Raw genomic sequence first — 23,770 nt, 5'->3', positions numbered from 1 at the left:
ATACGAAGCAAATTATCATTTTTATTATTGGCCAGATATATAATTTGGGAGTTTATTCCAGCCACACTAGGTAAATAAAAAATCACCATTGGTTATCTCCGGGTATTCGAGCTACATTATATGTGGCACAAAGTTCGTCAACGGTGTTTACCCCACTTTTAGATGAGTTATAAAACGTTATAATCTCTGGCTTCTGTTAATCATCTGTTGATTCGTCTATTACTCTATTTGATCATTATTGTGCATACTTGAGGCCAGTATGACATTTTTTCTCTTCTTGGGCACATAGGATACTAGTATTTTCTTGGAATCCAAACATACTTGAATATGTTCGATGTTTCTCACTTTACCGACGTATGTCAGATTGTCAGATCACGACGAAGTTTTGAAATAAGCTCAAAGCTAGAAAACCAATTATCACACGTAAGGTTTCTTCCAGTACCCGATATTGGACCAATTAATCTCTCGACAATACTAAGTGGATGAAACAATTTTCTTTCGTCTCGAATTTCTAAATCATCAAATCTAAGATGTCTTAACAAAAATAAAAAACGTTTCTGGGACATGGTTAACCAAAATATTTCAACCCCGCTGCCATTTCGCTCCCAAAACTCTTCTGTGATTAACTGATTACTTTTCAAATACCCAACTAAATAGAGCAATCCTAGTAAAGCTCTTATTTCAATTACAACAGTATTTTTAGCAAAACGGACTCTGTTATACATCCCTTTTATTTGATCTATATATTTGTTCGGACTTTCAACAATAATGTTTAAAATATCTTCGGAAAAAAAAACAAATTCCAACAATCCATTATGAATTTGGCATTCTTGCCATATGCTTTTACACCCGGTAAGTGAAAATCTTTATTAAATTGGCGAGTTCTTACCGTTTGCACCGGGAAGTGTTTTTTCCAGAATGCTCTACCTTTGCCTATAAAAGTAGCAATCCGTAAAACTTTTGTTGGTATTACATCCACTTCTCAATCGTTGTCATCACCCTCTTGTTCAGTATTTGAATCTAAAAGATGTTCCTCTATATTATCTACTTCATTTTCTGATTTAACGTCATCAAAATGTTGTTCTGTGTCAGTTTCTACTTCCTCAACCAATTGAAGTAGACGACTTTGCTCCTTTTCATAACTCATTGTGCTAAAAATAAAAAATTTGACTAAGCAAAATATAAAATACATGTATACATCCAATACATAGGCTATACCAATAAAGATAAAAATCTGGCAAAAGTTCTCGGCTCGACGGTCGATGCAGTAATAAATATTAGTAAGGTACCAAAAGCACGAAGTTCATAGTTCTGCTTCGTGTCTACTTCATTTAATTGGTGTTCACTGTTGCAACTCCGGTTATTATTCGGTGCAGTATTATCTATACTAGTTCAGTCGGGATAGCATTTAACTTTGCATGGCAAGTTGTCCCAAATTTTATTATTCTGACCTTAAGAAGGGGGTCAATAGTAGTTTAAATTTAAAATCGAGACTGAATTCCGCCGTTGCGTCAGCCGCCATCCGCACCGTTTTTATTCAATATCTTCGCCTTTTTCAACTTGCCGACAAAAATGCCGAACACTGAAATTATTCCAAATGTGATTTCCTACAATTTCTTTTTTACAAATTTTTTCGTGCGGTCGATATTTTCCGAGTTAAGGGAAAAATAGTGGAAAGGGGGGAAGCATAATTATCGAATTACTGCGTTTATTATTAACTTTACGACATGAATGTATAGCTGGTTCCTAAAAAAAAAGGCTAAATTTTAATATTATTTTGAATTCCTGCATTTTATAAAGAGTATATAAATGATCGTCTTTACATAAAAAAAGAGTTGCTGTTATTATTTTTATTATTATTAATAGATAAAACAAACAACAATATATTAAAGCAAGGATTGTAACCAAATTAAAATATAACTGGGCACTATGAGAGGCAGCAAAACATTTTAACATAAACAGAACCACAGTTTTTCTATTAATAAAAAATGAAGGGAACAAGAAACTCTCGAAAGAGAGCGAGAAGACCAAAACTATACTAAATTTAGGTATGTAAAAATAAAATTAATATTTTGTAATATCTCCATCAGCATTGATAACAGCTTGTAGTATTCGGTCCATCTGCGTAAAAGGAACTATGACATTGTCTTCTTCAGAGAGCTCTTCCCAAACCTGTTGTATACCGTGCCACAGCTCTTCAGCATTTTGAGGTAAAAAATTACGCCGATACAACCATTTTATAATAACCCACGACACATTCTCGATTGGGTTTAAATCTAGACTGTAGCTGAGCCATGGTAAGGTTTCGATGTTGTTATTCTGGAGCCACTGGTTTATTATATTTGCAGTGTGAACAGGACAATTATATTGTTGGAGTATAAAATTATTTTCTGGGGACAACTGTTCTACACTAGGAAACATGATGTTTTCTAGAATATTCAGATAAGTCTGCCCAACAAACCTGCCATAAATACGCCATACCATTTCCATTCCTCTAGATGAAATCTATCCCCATACATTGGCGCTAACATGACGAGCTCCTTGATATCTATCAACATATAGAGGATTAAATCTATTATTATCTGGTCTATACACCCCAATTTTGTCCTTGTATTGTACTGTAAGGGCTTGTTTTTTTGCTGCAGTTCGGTACCTAAGACGCGATGCTTTAATTTTGTGCCAAGTTATTGTCTTTCTTTTCGGAAACTGTGACATAATTCTTGCAGTTTTCGCATCTTCAAAAGGATTCTCTTCTAATCTCTCCAAAAGCGTACGATCTTCATGATATTTTTGGTCTTCTAGAACCTTGATTTCTTTCGAGAGTTTCTTGTTTCCTTTATCTTTAATTAATATTTAAAACTGTTGTTCTGCTTGCGTTAAAATATTTCGCTACAGTAGATAGTGACCAACCATCTTCTAATTTAGTTTCAATTCCTGTTTTTAGTTCTTTGCTAACATGTGGAGCCATTTTTTGAGGTTGAACAGAATAAGTTATTAGACCAATGTTAAGATTTGGCAGTAACAGTGACAGTATGTAAATAATAAGTATTTATCCTTCAAAATACACTGCTCAATTTTATACAAAATACGCTTCAAGAGCCCTATCAGTTTTTTAGGAACCAGCTGTTATAAGCAAAAATAAATATAATGTGTCATAAACGTAATAACAAACAAGATACTGCAATAATTATACAAAGTTACTATTTTTCCCTTAACTCGGAAAATATTGACCGCACAAAAAAAGTGCAAAGAAATTACAATTTAAGTCGTCACGATTTTGTCTAAAAATTGAAACTGGCCGAGATATTAAATAAAAACAATTCCTATAAAATCAATCCCACTAACGTCTTCCGCTCGCGTCTTTACCGCATACGTACGACCTGAAATATTAATTTTAGAAAAAAAATTAGGGAGACCAAAATTGTATAAAATATAATTCTCTCCATTTTTATTTATCCTCCCTAAAGGCTAGCATTATAAAATTTGGGACAGTTAAGCCTTTTTTTTGTCTAACCCGACTGGAATATACTGGCCACTTGAATTTTGCACCATTGGGCAACTCCCTGACGAGTAAGTTGTTTGCAGATGGGCCGTACATGGTTGATCAATTATGTGTTTGGTCCGTACCATAAATTCGTGAGCTAGTAATATGCAGTTAGGCTTCTGTAATGTTATTGATATAAGAGAAGTACTAAGCTACTGAATATTTAACAGAAATTGACATAGAAGAACTTCAGTAAGAATTGATGATTAATGAGAGAAATCAGGGAAGCATTTATATCCTCACTTCTAATATTTATTTCGGAGTCGAAAACCTAAGCGAATGGTACGGTTGCAGCTAAAAAGAACTTTATAGACCAGCTGCTATAGTGAAGAATACGGACTCTCTCTTAACATCAAAAAAACCAAATTCATGAAAATTAGCAAGAACAACAATACAAACGAAATATTAACGGTAAGCGGCCAACAGATTGAGAGAGTAAAAAGATATACTTATTTGGGAACGATAATCACAGATAATAACGATTATATTGCAGAAATAAGAGTCAGAATTGAAAAAGTACGTGCCAACTTCGTGAAAATAAAAAAGATTTTATGCAGCAAAGATCTGACATTGGCCCTCATAATAAGGCTAATTAAATGCTATGTACACAGTGTACTCTACTATGTAGCTAAATCATGGACATTAAACCGGAATACAATAAATCGACTTAACGCGTTTGAAAATGTGGACATTTAGAAGATTGTTAAGGATTCCATAGGTAGATAGAGTCACGAATACAAAAGTGTTAAGGAGAATAGGCAGAGAGAGGGAAATGAAAAATACAATAAAAGAAAGGAAATTGCAACATCTCGGACATGTGATGAGAGGCGAAAGATACAACATCTTGAGACTCATAATTCAAGGAAAAGTAGAGAATAGGAGAAGCGTAGGAAGAAGACGCGTTTCCTGGTTGAAGAACCTGGGAGAGAGGTTTGGTTGCAGCTCAAGGCAATTGTTCAGAGCAGCTGCCTCGAAGGTCAGAATAGCCATGATGAATGCCAACATTCGTCGCGGAGATGGCACTTAAAGAAGAAGAAGAATACCAACTGCTTCTAAAGTTGGAGCAGACATAATGATTGCAAACTTCTTAATGGAGATGGTGCCTAAAGAAAAAGAAGAAATAATATATTAAATTTTCGGTATTACTTCATAACGCTTCCTGCAGTATTTTCTTTAGAAAATGAATTTTATTAAATACCGATCGAATACATTAACTATTTTATTATATTGATCCAGTAAAAGAAATCTAAAAGTTTCCCCGTATGTAACGTAGATAACCTTCTAAATAGTTTTAGATCCTCCTAAGCTTTCGATATCCCAACAGCAAAAACAACACTTTGTATGCATCGGGAGACAACGCCTTTTAATTAAACTTAAAATAAAATCACTACAGGGGATAAAAGATCGACCGCAATAACATTTATTAGAGTTACGAACTATGTTAGGTAGGTGAATTGGAAAGGAGGAGAAGGAAAGCTTCGTGGAGGAAAGTAGAGGTGTATTCATTTAGATAGATTGAATTCCATTGAATAGATCCTTTGTTGGAACGTTTCCTATAAGAGCAAATCATAGTATGATTTGGTCTTACAAAATAAAGGTACGGTTTAGCTTTATTAGTAATATACGTATTTGAGCTTTTATCATTAAAATTTACAGAAATGGCAATTAAGTTCAATCCAATCTGTTTTTCCACATTTAAGTGCGTTTAAGTAATTTTAATTAGTAATTTACATACTTAAAACTAAAAATAAGCCAGCCAAAGTGGACTTTATTTTTGTATTAGTTCTAGCCCTTGTTTTAATTAGTTTGTAGTAATTTAAGTTTAACACTACTCTAAGCCGCAAATAAATTTTTGTTCAACCTTGTTGATGATTTTTGGTAAAATATTGTTTATTTATTTTTCACATCTTGCGCAAATTGACGCGAAGAATTATGGAAGAATTAGCGAAAGTGGTAACGAATAAGCTGACTCTTCTTGTTTTGGTGTTCTTTTTTAAAGAAGGTGTAACGCAAAATGCGTTTCAAATAATAATATTATTAAATTTGTTTTGGAAAATCGGCGATTACCGAGAGATGACGTAAGCGTTTTATAGAACCTCTTTTATTATTGGTCGAATTTATTCATACAATTTAAGCTGTGGCGTAATTCCAGCGGGAATGTTTGAGGTTCCCAACAAATATGCGTCCTTTTCCTTATCTAGCCACTGATCAGTTCGCAGGTTGTGCTTCCTGAAAACATCCGTCAGGTAAACGTAATAATTTTTGAATAAGCTATGTTTTACCGGTTTCAGTGTAAACAGGGTATTAACAACTTCTTTTCTCATTTATTTACAGAAGCAGATTTTTTTTTGCAACTATTATTGGAGTACTCTATTGGAGTATTTAGTGCTACTGGTCTTTCAATTTTATTTTTTGTCTTTTTTGGAATAAAAATAAGCAGTTACTCCTAATTGTTGTTCCTTTTGGCGTATAAAGAGGATGCATGGGTGACTTATAGAGGACTTAAAGATACTTAAGAATGAATAAACACGAATAAGGCAGATTTAGGGATCGCTAAGGTAAATTGAGTATTAAATTTTCTCGGTTAGTACAAATAAACCTAGAGCTAATATTAATACTAATAAAAAAGTTTTAAACTCACCAGTCTTCCGGGTTGAACTGCGTTGATTTTCATTGCTCCGAGCTTTCGACATCTTCTCTGATGTCTTCTTTAGAACTCCCAAGGTGAGAGTCTCCCGAGTCCCCAGACACTACTACACTGATCAATATTCACTTTACTACTACCACTGGGAACAGGAGACGGTTCATTTATACCATTGATGGTGACGTGGCCTGTGAGAAGGTTGGCGTGGGGGTTAGCGTGGTGATTGGAGCTGGGATTGGCGCATGGATTGGCGCGGGAATTGACGCTGGAGTTGGCGCTGGAGTTGACGTGAACATTTCCGACAGTGCGATTTTGCTTCGAGTATGGAGGGGACGATATTTTCTTAATGAGAGGTATAAGGTCTTTAATTGGAATGCCCATATTTCAGCATTTTCTTCTTGATACTGAGAGCGCCTCATTCAGATATATTTTAAAGAGTGCAGGTACTATGTAGCAGCTTTGCTTTAGATCCTTACTAATAGGAATTTCTCTAGTTAATTTGTTTCGTAGGAAGAAGACGCGTTTCCTGATTGAAGAACCTGAGAGAGTCGTTTGGTTGTAGCTCAAGGCGATTATTCAGAGCATCTGCCTCGAAGGTCAGAATAGCCATGATGATTGCCAACCTTCGTCGCGGAGATGGCACTTAAAGAAGAAGAAGAATTTGTTTCCCATTTTAATCTTTATAGTGTCATGCATATTTTTGTAAAGCTGTTTTATTGCTTTTACATTTTTTATTTATTCCTTATTTTTTCATTGCTACCCAGATCATTGAAAGTGGTACACTATCTTATGACTTTCTCAGATCTATAAAGACTACATGAGTTGAAAGTTTGTGGACTAATATTTTCTCAATAACCTGCTTTAGAGAAAATATGCTCTCTATACAGGATCTGCCTGCACGAAAGCAATTTTGTTCTTCTACAGCTGTCGTCTCTTTTTAATTTTTTTTTATTATTTTTCCATAGAGTCTTGAGAGTGAATTTATGACACTTAGTCCCCTGTAGCTTGAACAATTCTTTTAATCTCCTTTTTTGTAGATATTGTTAATATGTGCTTTTGTCCACTCCGGAGGGAAGTCATGTCCTTTATAGAATAAGGTGAAAACATACGCTAGTAATTCCCGCAATACTTGTGGGCTGTGTTAAAATATCATTTTGTTCTTCTTATTTATTCTAATTTATTCACCACTTTCTTATCCCATCTTACAGGAAATATCTGTAGGTATTTTTTTAATTTCTTCATTTGTAGTTACCCCTTTCTAGACTCTCAAATGAAGACACTTATCTACGACCTCAACTCTCCATCCAAAACAAGAGTGGCCGTTCGCAAACGTTTCGGTTTGTTTACTTACCCTATCTTCAGCCTAGTTATTGCTCAGTCCACACTTTCAACCCCCTATAAGCAATTATATATTGTTACAAGTGATACCCATTGTGGTAGGCAAAATAAATCGTTATAGAATCATCGTTCTACTATACTAGATATACAAATATATTTACCTGTTATTTACAAAACTAACTTTCAATTATTTTGCACATATAACGTAAGTATCGGAACTATTTTATACACGTCCATCACGTTAGTGTACCACTTTTTGTTTATATATATATATATATTATTTTGAATTAAAAACTTAGTTGTAAGTCTGATTGATTTAAATGGCTGTTTGAACTAAATGGCCCATCTCTATACCGGAAGAAGGTATACGACTTCTTACTGGAAAGTTTTGGTAACAAGGGACTTGGTTATTCTGGCGGTCACTGATTGGATAACAACTAATCTCACTTAATTGAAAGAGGATCGTTCTGATTATCCCGGAATTCTCATACCGGTCTTATATAACTAGTTAGCACTTAAAACTTACTTCCAACTGACACATTTCGATTTAATCGGTCTGGATCTTTTCCCAAATCTAGGACTAATTCAATTGGATCAAAGGACGGTTGTCAGCGGACATTTAATTGACCAAATGGTTAGTCTTGTGTAGTGAACATAGTTGTATAAACAGAAAACCGCCTGGCTGGCGAAAATTACTTCACGCAAATCCAAAATTGAATTACACATAATCAATAAATAACACTTGTATTAACAATTTCAGGATTCTAAACGAGTACAGACTTTTTTGGTCAACATATTTAAAGAACTCCTAAATTATGCATATATAAATCATCTGTACAATTTTTAGTCCAGTTGTCGGAGATTTTATCTCTAAAAACGAAACGAACAAGCTGAATGTTGCTGAGAATGTCAATTTTGGGACCCCAAAAAACACGCAAAAACGGTTGCCACTCCTACCCCGAGCTTCGCCCTAAAATCTCTTTCATAGGTGGGAAAAGCACTTTTTCTGTAGAATGAACCGTTCTCTCAGAATGAGCTCGTGAAGTGGTCGGCAATTCGGTGATTTTCATAATATTACCCGACTTGCCGTAGATGCAATATAGTGTGCAACTCACAGTACATCTGAATTCAGTAATTTTTTTAAAAAGGTTACGCATTTTCAGAATAATGACGATGTATAGTAATGTACGTTCAGTGGAGATCCATGTATAGTAGTAATCTATCAGAAGAGATTTGTTCGTTGGTTTGGCCATACCGTAAGAATGGTATATGTTCTTTGTAAAAAGCAGATGTATGATTGGAGGGAGATCCATGTATAGTAATACTCAACGTATTCGGTCCCCCTCCACTTTCCGACGTAACGATCGGACTAATAATAAGGGAGATATGCTGTAATGTCGTTTTGGCATTGTCTTTGCGTTTGTTTTTTGTATTATCATATTCTTTACCCTCTCTCCTTTCCGACGATACCTCACACGTCACGATCGGACCAATCACAACGAAGATATGCTGTAATGCCGTTTTAGCAATGTCTTTGCGACTGTTTTTTTGTGTTAACGTATTTGATACCCCCTCCCCTTTCCTACGATATCTCATACGTCACGACCTCCACCACTAAACGAGACAAAAATGAGCAGAATGGACCTTAGCGATTTCTTATAGGATTTAACATGGAGAAATGTCAAGCGATCACGAATTTTTACCGTCAAGTTGATATAAATTTTATGTAAAAATTGATTTCTTGAGCATATATGTCATTCGGATATACAGAAAAACTGCTCATAAACATTTTTGTTAAAAATTATCTCATCTAAATTTCTTGTTTAAGACATTTTCTTCTCCAGACTACAGATTCTGAGTAAATCGATTTTATCCGTTTTCGATAATACAAGGGATATTTTAGCCGAAATGGGTAGGAGTGGCAGCCTTTACTGCAACTTTTTGGGGGTACAAAAATTTTTAGAGTTCCAGTGGCATTTTTGACTATGACGAGTATTATCCTATCATCAGATTCAGATTACAAAAGAAGGAAATATTCTTACTAGTATGTTAGTAGTTTATGGACAAACTTACAGTCTGTATGTGATTAGCGTAATTTAAATGAATTACGCTGTATACGCAGTATTGCGCAAATAGATGCAGATTTAATTCAATGACATTCTCTGTCCCCTTTCTTCAAAGGACACTAGATGGTGTGAGGTATTTTTTTACAAATGTTGAAATACGAATAATAATAGAGGAAAATGGAAGAGATGGAAATATTCCTGTTCTTATATTCTTTGTGCAATATTGTATACCCTTATTAAAGTATTGAGTGGCAAATTATTTTAAATGAGTGTTTTAGAATATGTTAGTGGAATTAATTACCATACGCCATCTAGTGCTCTTTACATAAAAGGTACTACTATCGTACTAATGCTATTTCATTGATGTTAGGATTTTATTCAGAATTTTAGTAAGATTCTGTTCAAAATCTCCATTCTCTTAGACCGATAGTCTGTAACATAAAGACACATATAAATCTTAAATATAAATCTTAAATTAATCTGTGCAAAGTTTTATACTTAAATGCGAAAAAAGCGAGTATATTTTATTTTGCAATTTAATTAGTAGTATTTCTAACGCCGTTCTTTTGACGTGACAACGTCTTAAATTAGGTTGTGGCTCGGAGTCATTCATGAAAAAGTGTAACGCCCGCTCACGTCTGTTACAGTGAGTCACCGAACGAGAGAGAGGCCCGCCGGATCGGCGAATGCCTTGCGTCTCTCTCTCACTCAAATATGATCGGTCCGCTGCGCGCGCAGCACTAGAAAATTATTCGCGTTGAATCGGTGCGTGCTTCCGTGCTTGTGTCTCTGTCTTTCTCGAGCGTTCTTGGCGTTCAAGACACATTACAGCAGAAACACTTCCTTTCATTTCATATTTCTCCTATCATCGTCCCATCCTCAACAAAATCACTCAAATAGAAATTAGTTAAGTTTAAGTTTACATGTACAATGTTTTAGTAAACAAAATATATTTCTATAGTTAAAATTTGTGCAATTCTTATTTTCATTCAATTCCTTGTTCCTATTGTGCAATTTAATAATATTCATATCAATAAATATTCTACCAAGAAAAAGACGTTTTCACGTAAAATCTTCGCCCGTAAAACCGACTTTACAGGCAACCGATTTTTTTCTTTTTTCTTTATTTTCCGACGTCACGATCGGACTAATAATAAAGGAGATATGCTGTAATGTCGTTTTGGCATTGTCTTTGCGTTTGCTTTTTTGTGTTATCATATTCTTTACCCTCTCTCCTTTCCGACGATACCTCACACGTCACGATCGGGCCAATAACAACGAAGATATGCTGTAATGCCTTTTCAGCAATGTCTTTGCGACTGTTTTTTTGTGTTAACGTGCAGAATGGACCTTAGCGATTTCTTATGGGATTTAACATGGAGAAATGTCAGGCGATCACGAATTTTTACCGTCAAGTTGATATAAATTTTATGTAAAAATTGATTTCTTGAGCGTATATGTCATTCGGATATACAAAAAAACTGCTCATAAACATTTTTGTTAAAAATTGTCTCACCTAAATTTCTTGTTTGAGACATTTTCTTCTCCAGACTACAGATTCTGAGTAAATCGATTTTATCCGTTTCCGATAATACAAGGGAGATTTTAGCCGAAATGGGTAGGAGTGGCAGCCTTTAGTGCCAACTTTTTGGGGATACCAAAATTTTTAGAGGTTCAGTGGCATTTTCGACTATGACGAGTATTATGCTATCATCAGATTCAGATTACAACAGAAGGAAATGTTCTTAATCGTATGTTAGTAGTTTATAGACAAACTTACAGTCTGTATGTGATTAGCGTAATTTAAATGAATTACGCTGTATACGCAGTATTGCGCAAATAGATGCAGATTTAATTCAATGACATTCTCTGTCCCCTTTCTTCAAAGGACACTAGATGGTGTGAGGTATTTTTTTTACAAATGTTGAAATACGAATAATAATAGCGGAAAATGGAAGAGGTGGAAATATTCCTGTTCTTATATTCTTTGTGCAATATTGTATACCCTTATTAAAGTAATGAGTGGCAAATTATTTTAAATGAGTGTTTTAGAATATGTTAGTGGAATTAATTACCATACGCCATCTAGTGCTCTTAACATAAAAGGGACTACTATCGTACTAATGCTATTTCATTGGTGTTAGGTTTTTATTCAGAATTTTAGTAAGATTTTGTTCAAAATCTCCATTCTCTTAGACCGAGTAGTCTGTAACATAAAGACACATATAAATCTTAAATATAAATCTTAAATTAATCTGTGCAAAGTTTTATACTTAAATGGCGAAAAAAGCGAGTATATTTTATTTTGCAATTTAATTAGTAGTATTTCTAACGCCGTTCTTTTTTCTTTTTTCTTTATTTCCGAGAGTATTGATGCCTGTAGGTTGCGATTTATAAAATTCTGTTTTATATATTGTTGTGTCATTTGTTTTGCCCATTTTTGTTTCTGTTTTCGTTTGTTAAAATGTTTGTGCGATATTCAAGGTGACTGATAACAAATGGCTTCAGGAAAACAACTAATAAATTGGTAGTGCTCTCCTTTATTGTAAATTTTTTTAAAGAGAGCAGTTATGATTTACACGTCCAAAAAATGAGCACAACAAATGACAACCAACAGCAAAACAGACAGTCCATTGGTCGATCTCAATAGAAAAATGTCGAATTCAGTTAGCAACATCATTCTGGATATTTTAACCAACACTATCAAGGATACCAACAGCACCCTAGAGGTAATTGGGTGAACAATAGAGGAGCAATGAAGATAAGAGACCAAGCAAGGGGTCTAGGCTACAAAAACAACATTGGTACTGGTGGAAATAGATCAAGAAATACTTTGAAATTTGACAATAATTATGATTACAAATAGGCCAATACTGAATTTGAGGAACTTAAATGTCAGCTGGTGAAATTAAAAATTGATGAAGTTGGAAGTGTAAGTACTAAGAGTGACGTAAATGGAGATGTGGGAAAAAACATGATTTTGAAAATGAAACAGGTGTTGGAGAGACTGAACAGGAGAAGGAACATGAAATATATTACAACAAGGGTAAATCCTTCTTTGATACGATTTCATGTGAAGCAGTAGACCGAGTTACAGGAAAATCTTAAAGGACTGACGACTGAACTGATTGAACTCTAAATCAATTATAGTAGCAGCTGTAAGAAGGGTAAGTTATAGTTGTCGAGGTAGATTTAAATAAATTTATAGTAGGATTTAACGGCAGATCTGGATTCAATTATCATACCTTATCCTAATCAATGACAACCCAAACTCTCTCCTAGCCCCATTACCAATATTTAACCATCTTTAATTATTATTTTCAAAAAAAAAAAAATTACTGCTTTAAAATCATCATCAATCAGCCAATCCCGTCCACTGCTAGACATAGGCCTCCCTCAGTTCTTTCCAGTGTTCTCTACACTGGGCCGCTTGTAGCCAGTTTCCCGCTACTCTTTTTATGTCGTCGGTCCATCTAGTCGGTGGTCGTCCTCGGCTTCTTTTATAATTTCTGGGCCTCCATTCCATAATTCGTCTTGTCCATCGTCCATCTTGTGTTCTGGCTAAGTGTCCTGCCCAGTTCCACTTAAGTCTCGTGGTTCTTTCGATGACGTCTTGAACTCCTGATCTTTGCCTGATTTGTCGGTTTGTTATGTGGTCTCGGAGGCTCACATTCAGCATTGCACGTTCCATGGCTCGTTGTGTAACTCTTAGTTTATTCGCAGATTTCTGCGTGAGTGTTAAAGTCTCTGCTCCATAAGTTTGTACAGGCAAAACACATTGGTTATAAACTTTTCGCTTGAGACACATGGGAATTGAACTTTTTAGAATATGGCTTAGTTTGCCAAATGCTGCCCATGTCAGGCCTATTCGCCTCTGTATTTCATTTGTTTGATTGTCTCTGTTTATTTTGATCTCGTGTCCCAGATATTTGTAAGTGTCTGTTTGTTGTATGGTATTATTGTCGATAGTTATATTTCCACTCATTACGAGATTTGTCATAAGTTTAGTTTTCTCAAAGTTTATCTTTAATCCTGCTCTTTCAGACAGACTTTTAAGCGAATGTAGCATAGAAACCGTATCCTGTAAGTTATCTGCGATTAATACGACATCATTTGCAAACCTCAGATGATTTAGGCTTTCCTCATCTATATTGATGCCCATATCTTGCCATTGGGTGTTCTTAAATATTGACTCTAGAGCTGCCGTGAACAATTTTGGTGAAATATTGTCTCCTTGTCTTACTCCTCGACCTAAGCTGAATTTTTCTGTGTCTTCGTGTAGTCGTATACTTGATGTAGCGTTCTCGTAGATGTTTTTGATTAGTGACGTGTACCTGTAATCTATTCGGCTTTGATTTAGGGCTTCCAGTACGGTTTCAAACTCTACAGTATCAAAAGCCTTCTCGTAATCGACAAATGCAAGAACCAGTGGTATGTTGTACTCGATGCATTTTTCAATTAAGATCTTTATGGTGTGCAAATGGTCATTTGTGCCATATCCTCTCCTAAAGCCTGCCTGTTCTTTGGGCTGATAGAAATCTAGTTTAGGTGTTAGTCTCTTTGTTAAGATTTTCATAAAGAGTTTATACATATGTGTCAAGAGGCTGATGGGTCTATAATTTTCTAATTTAGTAATATCACCTTTTTTGTGTAACAAGACTATCACTGCATTGTTCCAGTCTTTAGGAATCGTACCCGCATGTAAGCATTTATTAAACAGTTCGCTTACTGATTTTAATAGAATTTCTCCTCCTGCTTTTATTGCCTCAATAACGAGTCCATCGTCACCAGGCGATCGATGGTTCTTCATTTCCTTTAAAGCTGATCTTACTTCTGACACAGTAATGGGTAAAAGTATTTCCGATCCCTGATTTATGAGAGTCTTTACTCGTGTCGGTAAATTTTCTTGTGATCTTTGGCTGGTATAGAGGTCTTTATAAAACTCTCTAGTTATTTTCTGAATGTTTTGTTTATCTGTTGTTGCCTTTCCGTCTTTATCTTCTAGCTTGTATATTTCTTTTTTACTTTGTGTGAGTTCTCTTTTCATTATCTTTAAACCTTTGTTCTTTTCTACTGTTTGAGTAATTACATTAGTATTATATCTTCTTATATCTCTTCTAATATCCGCTGAAATTCTTTTATTTAGTTTTCTATATTCTTCTTTGTTTCCCTTTTCTTTCTCGCTTAGGTTTCGTCGTATTTCCATGAGAGCTTTTGTGTCTTTGCTAATTTTTTCACTTTTGGTGTAATTTTTCTTGCAAAATTTGAGTTGTGCGTTTCTAACCGAGTCTGTAATTAATTTATTATGATCGTCGATACTTAGAGGTTTGGGATTATTACTCTGTAAAGTTTCTGCTATATTTTTTATGTACGCTTCTGGCTGATTTGGTGAATTCCAAACTATGCGTTTGCCACTGTTTATCATCTTTGCTCTTTCTTTTTGTAGGTTTATCGTTATTCTAGCTCTTACTGGTCTGTGGTCGCTTCCTACTGATAGTTTATTAAGTACAGTGACATCTTGAATAATTTGCTTTTTGTCTGTTAAAGCTGCTTTGTCTGCTTTAAAATAAATAATATTAACCCTTTATTTATTTTTTGCAAAAAATATACATTAAAATACAATAATGAATATGCAAGGATATAATTCAATAAGGCTTTATTTGCAAATATTGATTTGGTATTATATTATCGTTTATTGCCGTATTATTGTAAACAAATAAATAAATCAGTTAACGCACATAAAAGTTTCAATATTTTTTATTTATTATCGTTTTTAATTTAAACCAGTTCATATAACCATTGTCAATTAATTGAAGATTAGAGTGAGCTTTTGTTGACTGATAAGCTAATTTATTTGTACGTTTCTAAATAACAAAAAAGGGAATTAATGTTTAAAATAAAGAGTAGCTTGTATTTGTTAAAAACGTTAAAACAAATAGATGCTTTTTGACAGTATAGTAGTTATTTATTGTACAAGACGATAAAATTTGACTTTATCTTCGAGAGCGTTTTTTAGCGTCGAGACGTCAGTCGAGATGCTAATTATGCTCAAGAAGATAATGCGATTTTATCGTCGTGTGCAATACAACATTTTTTTCTATAGCAAGACTTCAAGTTCAGGTGAAAAATAGAATTTCAAAGAAAATTGTAATTTTTAGCACAAAAATCGCAATTGTGTTGCTCCGTTGCTAAGGATATGCATTACTCTGTCAACAAATGTCAAACAAATGTTACGTTTTGGTTTTTGCGGAGAATCATGCAAGGGTATCTCTTATGGGAGTGACAGCCCTCTGAAATTTGTATTTCCTAAGGACACCAGAGGGCGCAACATTCATAGCAAAGCTTCGTGACTGCGCAATACCGCAACCAACAAAACAAGTACGCCATTTTTATTGTGGTTTCGACACAGTGTTTCGAGTTGTATTATTTGCGATTAAATAATTGTTTGCTTTTTTGCCATCATATTTAAATAATTAAGGTTTTTAACTGTTGCTTTAATGGTTGTAATAATTACAATAAGGATGCTTAAATGCATATTTTTCCAAAAGATAGGGCGGTAAGTAGAAAATGCTGATATAAGATTTTATTTATTTTTTAATAATTGCCTTAAAATGTCCGATGTTGTCCCAAACTTCTTTCTTTCACGTTATGATGTGTATTAGAATTGTTGCCGATATAGAATTAGGTAAAAGTTTTTTAGGAATTAAAATTATCGCCATTAAAAATGTGGCAATTCTTCAATGTTTCAAGAACTTTTTCTACAAAACTTTTGTTTATTTGTCCTTTTGTAAAGCACCTCTAGAAATATACTATGTAACATTATTTCACAGAAAATATTAAAAACAAACTATTTATTTTTTAGCTTTATATTTGGATTAACAAAATTGACAGAGAAGACTTGCAAAATTCATTTTGGACCAGAAGCCCGGTATGTTGGATTGAGATATAAGTCCACCTTGAAATGTGATGCTATTCCTTCTCTGTTTCTGTGTTGTAATTTATAGAAACTACAGAATAGCCACTGTTTAACCAACTACATTTAAATACATGTAATTAATGTTTATATAAAAACGTAAAAAAGAAAATAAAGTAGAAAAAGAACCAACGTTTGTTTTATTTTTGTAATAAGGTAATTGCTGTTGTTACTTGAATTTCGGATTTTTTAATATGTTACTTCTCGAATGGCTTCGGAAATATCATATTCAAATTCTGACACATTTAAATACATTTCATTGCAGTGTTCAAAGTAAAAAAAATGCTTCAAGCCATGTTCCCTACTTTGTTATTAGGTGACAAAGGGGAAGTGTTTCTTCATATATAAGCACCCTCAACAGAGCTTTTAGGAAAAAATTTTTGTCATAAAATTTATAAAATCGTTCAGCTTCACTTCTTATTTATTCTGTTATAGTGTATTTTTATGTATGAGAGAGTAATAAAACAATAAATTATGTATGCAAATCCCTAAACTGTTGATACGGGTGACTCAATGAAAAACAGATATTTGTCAACAAGTTTACAGAAGTATATAGGAAAACAATTTTAAATTGAGTATGACCCCCAGGTATAAAGGTTGGAGCAGAATAGAATACAATAGTTGTGAGGGTTACTAATCCCTAAATAAGGTTGCCAGTGTCGGAGTGATGAAGGTTAACAGGTACTAATGAATTTGCAAGAAATGTAAGATGTTTATTTTATTGGTTATATATAACCAATAAAAGTTTAATAAGTACCTACCTATTTGCAAAATAAAGTTTAATTCTTTAGATAAAATAAAACGTTTTATTTTATCTGAAATGAGTGCATTCCACGAAGTAAGGGTTTCAACAATCAAACATTTAATTCTTTAATTCCAGGAATCTACGACAGTAATTGACTAGATAATTACCTTCTAAACTTATTCCACAGAAAATGTGATAGTGGGTTTTTCCATTTTGTAGGAAGGTCCAAGTGGCGTATTCAAAATTCTTAACAGTTCACTAAAAGTAGGTACCTCAGTTGCAAGGTGCAGTTTATTGTGTATACTAGTGTTATGGAAAATTTGGAAGTGCCGTGTAAACTTTTGAATCAACTCGTACCGGTGACTACCATGAAGACATGAACGCTGATGTCTTTCAAGAATGGTTCGAACAAATGATAGATCTTCTTCCTAAGAACTGTGTAATAGTAATGGATAATGCAAGTTATCACTCCAGACTTATAGAAGGACTGCCCACAACCAAGTGGTTAAAAAAAGACTTGCAGAATTGGCTGAGTTCAAAAAATATTACGTACCATCCCGGATCTATAAGAAAGGAACTTTATTTGTTGTGTGCCCTTCATAAAGAAAAATTAAAAAAATACGAAATTGATGAAATTGCCAAAAATCGTGGAATGACAGTACTTAGATCCCCACCATATCATTGTGAATTAAACCCGATTGAACTGGTATGGGCACAGATAAAGAGTGAAGTTTCAAGAAAAAATACCACTTTTAAAATTCATGATGTTAAACAGTTTTTGAAGGCCGTAAATAATGTAAAACCTGAAAACTGGGAAAAGGCAGTAAATCACACTATTAAAGAAGAGGAAAAAATGTGGAAGCTGGACAATATTACTGATAAAATGATCGAGCCAGTTATTATAAATCTTGGTTCTGAAAGTTCATCTTCTGAATCTGATTTGGATTTGTAACAAGTAGCTGTAAGTTTTATATTAATATTTTTATTCATCTATTTAACATACCTTAGACGGTTTTAAAAACTCTTTTTCTCTTTTGTAATTTTTAAAAATAAAAAAAATGTGAATTTTTTAAAACCCTTTTTAATGTAGGCCAGTCAGTTCTAATATAGTGTGTGATAAAAGAGGTCACTTTTGTTTACATACACATAACACTTTATAACACTGAAATAATTCATTTATTTTTTACAATTATTCAAAGTAATTTTTCAATTAATCTTGAGCACGCCCATGGAGTGGTCGGAGCTACCAGTTAAAATTATGCTAATTACTCTCTCGTTCATAAAAATAAACTATAGTGTATTTATCGCGTGGGCTACACAATTGCAATATTTTAACCCTTAAATGCTCCGGCGTCGTCTGACAGACGATTCAGTATTTTTAATTCTTACTTATTGACAATCGACACCGCCCACAGGCAAGTCGTTCTGTCTAATCCTTTAACTATTCGAGCTTGACAAGTGGGTATATTTGAGGCAAGTTTCTCCCAGTTTCTAAAAAAATGTCGCAACAGTTAGGTTGAGAGTAGTTGCTAAGACAACGCCGGACCGTTTGTGTTACTTTTTTATGTGTTGTACATTTTTAGCAGTAATGGCCGGGTTATTAAAACGGGTGCGTTTCGGCGATGACGATTATGAGAAAATTTAAAGTGGTACAATGGAGAATGTAATAGTAATTTCTCATAAAGGAAAAGTGGAAAAGGCTACACTACTTATATCTTAAATGCATAATAGACGTTATACTGATGCCTCTACTTATAAACCTCTACTTATAAGTTATTTCTTAATATAATAAGAATAAGGGAGGTGTAGATTTTTTAGATGAGAAATGCTCCAAAAGCTCCTCAAGCCGTCGTACCCGAAGATGGCAATTAACAATTTTTTTTCGGTGTATTGGACATTTCTGTGACAAATTCATATATTCTACATCAGTGCTATAAAAGCAATCCAGTAATCAAAGAAAAAAGTGTTTTTGATTTGAAGTTGGTTATGCAGTTAGTGCAAAATCACATGAAACGACGAATGATAATGACGAACATTCCACGTCAATTACGTATTACAATTAGCCAAATACTTGGAGTTCAAGAAGAAGAAGAAGACAATCAGACGGATGTTCTTTTTTTAGAAAAACGCAAGATTTGCAGTTTGTGTCCGAGTAAAAAGCGCAGGATGACAAAATATCTGTGTTTGCGTTTTAAAAAGCCTGTTTGTTTGAGATGTACAAAACCACTATGTAAAAATTGCATATAATAATGGTAAAGTTTGACTGATAATGGAAACAAACTTTTTTGATCGATTTTTATTTTACCTATAATATATTCTACCTACTTATAGTTTTTTGTTTAGTGTGCAGTTTGAACATTTATCCTAGCAATACACTTTTCTTTATGTGGTTTTTTATATTTTTTTATTTATTATACAAAACTTTTTTTATTACAAAAGTTTCTTTAAGATGCGCGTTCTATTCTGCGATACACATATAAATATTAAATTGAGATTAAAACTTGTAAAATGTTTTATCTGGTCTGTTCTTCTCTACGGAGTCGAAACATGGACTTTAAAAATAAAGAGCCTGAATAGAATCGAGGCATTTGAAATGTGGGTGTACCGTAGAATTTTAAAAATTCCTTGGACAGCACGAAAAATAAATGAAGAAGTACTAGCGAGACTCAATTTAGAAAAAGAACTATTGAGAACAGTCAAAAGAAGAAAAACCAGTTATTTAGGGCATTTGTTGCGCAACGAGAAATACTACATCCCTCAGTTGATAATAAAAGGCAAAATAGAAGGAAAGCGAGGAATTGGAAGAAAAAAATTGTCCTGGTTACGTAATATCAGAAACTGGACAGGACTTGGATTTGAGGAACTCTTAAGAACAGCTGAAGATAGACAAACGTTTGCCACCATAACCGCTAACCTCCATTGATGGAGACGGCACTTGAAGAAGAAGATACAAAACTATGTACTTTTTCACAAATATTTGTAAGGATTTCAGTTTTGTTCAAGATATCCCTAAAAATAATATAAAAAATATTAATAAATCATCCTGTAGAATGAAAACTAGCAACATTTTGCCTAAGCAATTTGAGCTAAAACGCTTTATTTTGATGTCAGCTATCTCCCATTAGCTAATGTCCAATTAATTATGGGGCACCCTGTATATTATTATATTGACCCAAAATTTTATTATAGTAAGGTGTAATAGTATAAATCAGGGGTGGCCAACCTTTTTAAGTCGAGTGCCAATATGAGAACAAAAAAAATTTGGCGTGCCACTAAAATTTTTCGACATACTAACATTAATAATATACGGTACAATATGTATTTCTTATGTAAATTCCACATTTTTCCGTTTAGTCAAGATAGTGGAGGTTTAAAAAATAACGTAATAAGTAAAACATAACAACAAACTTACATTATTGTTAATAAAAATAACATAAAAACGTTAAACAAAAAAACTTAAATATTTTCTTTTTATCTAAAATTCAAATTATTAAACAGTTACTTATTTAATGTGGTATTTGAACTTGTATTTTTTTAATTAATTCATCTATATTGGGATTAATTTCGGAACTAGCCAACAGAATTAGATTTTTTAAATGCATGTCAGTTAATCGTGACCGATATTTTGATTTTATTATGTTCATAATAGAGAACATTTGCTCACAAACGTACGTTGAACCAAATCTACAACAATATCTTAGAGGTAACTCGTGTAAATTAGGAAAATTGTTTGCTGGTACAAATTTCCAAAATTCAATATAATTGGGATCAGTAACAGTTGAAATAATTTCCCTATATTTGGTTTTTAGTATAGTGTGGTTCTGTAAATCAATAATTTCGATCTGTATTTCAGCTGAGTAACAATTGATATCTTGCAGAGAAATAGAAAAAGGATTTATGAAAAGGTCAACATTCATTTTGTCTTTTTGAAAATCTTCAAACCGGGTATTGAATGAACCTAGCAAAATAGATATAAGGTTTTTAAATTTGTCATAATTTGGAGTTCTACTGACCTTGTTGGCTAATTCCTGCATTAATGTGAAATGTGTCAATCTCTGTTCTCCAAAATCGTTACAAAAAAGCATAAGTTTATTCACAAAAGAAGATATATGACCAACTAGAGTAGGAAAAATACAATTTTTTCCCTGTAATCTTAAATTTAATAAATTTAAATGTCTCATAATATCAGTGAGAAAAGCTAAATCCCAAAGCCAATCTTTATCATTAAGTAACGAGCACTCACTGGGTAGTTCATTGTTTTCTTGCAAATATTTTAAGACGCACTCCTTCAAGTTCCAAAACCTTTCGAGTGCATTTCCTTTGGAGAGCCAGCGCACACTGCAATGGAGAAGTAACTCTCCATCTTGCTCCGTTTCTTCCGCGAACAGTTCTCGAAATTGTCGTCGATTCAATGCCCGAGCTCGTATTTTGTTAATGCAGCGTGTTACAGGGTCAACAACAGATGACATGTTTAGGTCCTTGGCACAAAGAGCTTCCTGGTGAATAATACAATGGTACTTAAAAACTTTTCTTCCCAAATAGTTTTCCAGTAATGTAACAAACCCCTTTAGTCTACCAACCATGCAAGGAGCTCCATCTGTACAAACACTATCTAATTTTGACCGTTCAACTTTGTTGACTTCGATTACGTTTTTAAGCTGTTGAAAAATGTCCTCTCCTGTTGTTGTGACTAGTTGGCGCAAATCCAGAAGCTCTTCGGCATTTTCAAAATTATCATTGGTATAACGGACAAAAATGCTTAACTGCGTAATTTCTGTGTTGTCACAAATTTCATCCAACGCTAAAGAAAAGAATTTGCAGGATTTTAATCCACTTATAATTTGGGAAACAACATCCTGGCCCATATCATCTATACGGCGCATGACTGTATTTCGGTATAATGCAATATTATCGACCATATTTTTGATCTTTACATCTCCCACATTTTTAGCAAATATTGCCAGACTATTTTTAATTATCTCCTCTCCATCAGAGTACGCTTTTTTCTTCCGGGCTAACAGCAGAGAAAGTTCATATGATGTTTTAACCATAGTTTCCATTTCATCACTTCTCTTCTGAAACAGTGACTGTTGGCTGGCTAGGGTTTTCTTTTTTTTTCAATAAAGTCGGAGGAGCCAGAGGATGCAATGATGCCGCATCTATCGTAACTTCGGTAAACCTACCAAGTTTCTTCTTATTATTTTTTGTTTTTCAAGTTTTAATTTTTTTGAAAGTGTTTTAATCCAAAACGCTACGCGTGCCACTGATAGGACTTAATCGTGCCACAGAGTGGCACGCGTGCCGCGGGTTGGCCATCCCTGGTATAAATAGTATCACGGAGAGTAGCATACAATTTTTAAAAAGACACAAATAGGCTGAATATTTATGAAAAAAGGAAAACATTAAGGAATAAGAGAGCGAAAGATCTTCATCTGAAGAAGAAAAATATTATCTGGTTTTTGAAGGTTTGATTGCAGTTTTCCATTACTTTTTTATAAGCATTCCAGTCTTTTTCTATCTATTTATCGATTTGATTTTTGTGATATCTTTTCATTAAAGTTTGTATTAGAAAAACCTCATAATTGTAATGGAATTTAGCCAAAATTACTGGTCATTGAATTATCAAGGAGCCTTATAAATAGACTTCGGCAAATATGCAAATAAAAATGTAGAAAATATGCGCATAAATATGCACGTGTTTACCCGAAAATATGCAAATATTTTACAAAATATGCATACAAATAAATAAAAAAATCGTAAAATAGTAACAATTTTATTTAAAAAAAAAGTGTACATAACTAAATATTTCCTACTATTCATTAAGATTTACATTTATTTTAAGTAACTACATCATTTTTAAGTATGAATAAACTTATTTAGAATTATGGTAACAATAAATGACCAAGTGGTGTTCAAAATTTTCTAACAAAAACTTGTGGCTTCTGTCTGAGTACATATATTTATATATGGAAAAACTTCGTTCAACATCAACTGATGTAACGGGAGCATTTTTCAAACTAACCAAAACATTTGGTTCTAAATTAATTGTTTCCGAAATATTTCCAGCTAGAACACTGACTACTTCAGAAAGAATATGGTAACCTTTATTTTTTTCCATATTAGCTTCAATTTTTTTTAAAATATCTTTTCCAATATTACCTCTAACGTTCCGACAACATGACGCAAATTCTTTTATTAATGCTGTACTTTCGAACAATGACAGTTTTGGTGATTCTAACTGAGTAATTGTTTTTTGAACAAAACTAAAATTTGATTTTATAAATGAAAGTTCTTGTTGAAGCAAGTTACTCTGAAAAGTTTGTTTAGAATCCAAAAGAGATTGGGAACTTTCATCTGTTAACGTATCAGTTATGGTCTTTATTTTAACAAAATGATCTGCATAAAAATTAGCTGCTTCTAACCATGTTCCCCATCGCGTTAAAATAGGTTGTGGTGGAAG

General features: G+C 33.6%; 1 protein-coding gene across 1 annotated transcript; it reads right to left on the bottom strand.

The window, feature by feature from the left end:
• Positions 1-982: 982 nt before the first annotated feature.
• On the bottom strand, positions 983-22,361 carry LOC140436122 (zinc finger BED domain-containing protein 5-like). The gene is made up of 3 exons (XM_072524830.1): positions 21,874-22,361; positions 18,700-18,801; positions 983-1,151 (listed from the first exon to the last, which is right to left on the bottom strand). Exons 1-3 carry the CDS (start codon positions 22,359-22,361, stop codon positions 983-985), a joined length of 759 nt encoding a protein of 252 aa, XP_072380931.1.
• Positions 22,362-23,770: the final 1,409 nt, after the last annotated feature.

The sequence above is a fragment of the Diabrotica undecimpunctata genome, chromosome 3 (assembly GCF_040954645.1).
Source record: "Diabrotica undecimpunctata isolate CICGRU chromosome 3, icDiaUnde3, whole genome shotgun sequence".
Lineage (NCBI taxonomy): Eukaryota > Metazoa > Arthropoda > Insecta > Coleoptera > Chrysomelidae > Diabrotica > Diabrotica undecimpunctata.
Note: the sequence above shows the minus strand (reverse complement) of the source record. Positions and strands in the feature narration are given on the sequence as shown.

What these genes read in the sequence shown, in the direction of transcription:
- LOC140436122 (XM_072524830.1), bottom strand. Translation starts at nt 22,361, where the DNA reads ATGGTTAAAACATCATATGAACTTTCTCTGCTGTTAGCCCGGAAGAAA. An exon ending in ATGGTTGGTAGACTAAAGGG is followed by an intron (nt 18,802 to 21,873) that starts GTTTGTTACATT and finishes ACATTTTTTTAG; the next exon opens with AAACTGGGAGAAACTTGCCT. An exon ending in GCGGTGTCGATTGTCAATAA is followed by an intron (nt 1,152 to 18,699) that starts GTAAGAATTAAA and finishes TTTTATTTTTAG; the next exon opens with CACAATGAGTTATGAAAAGG.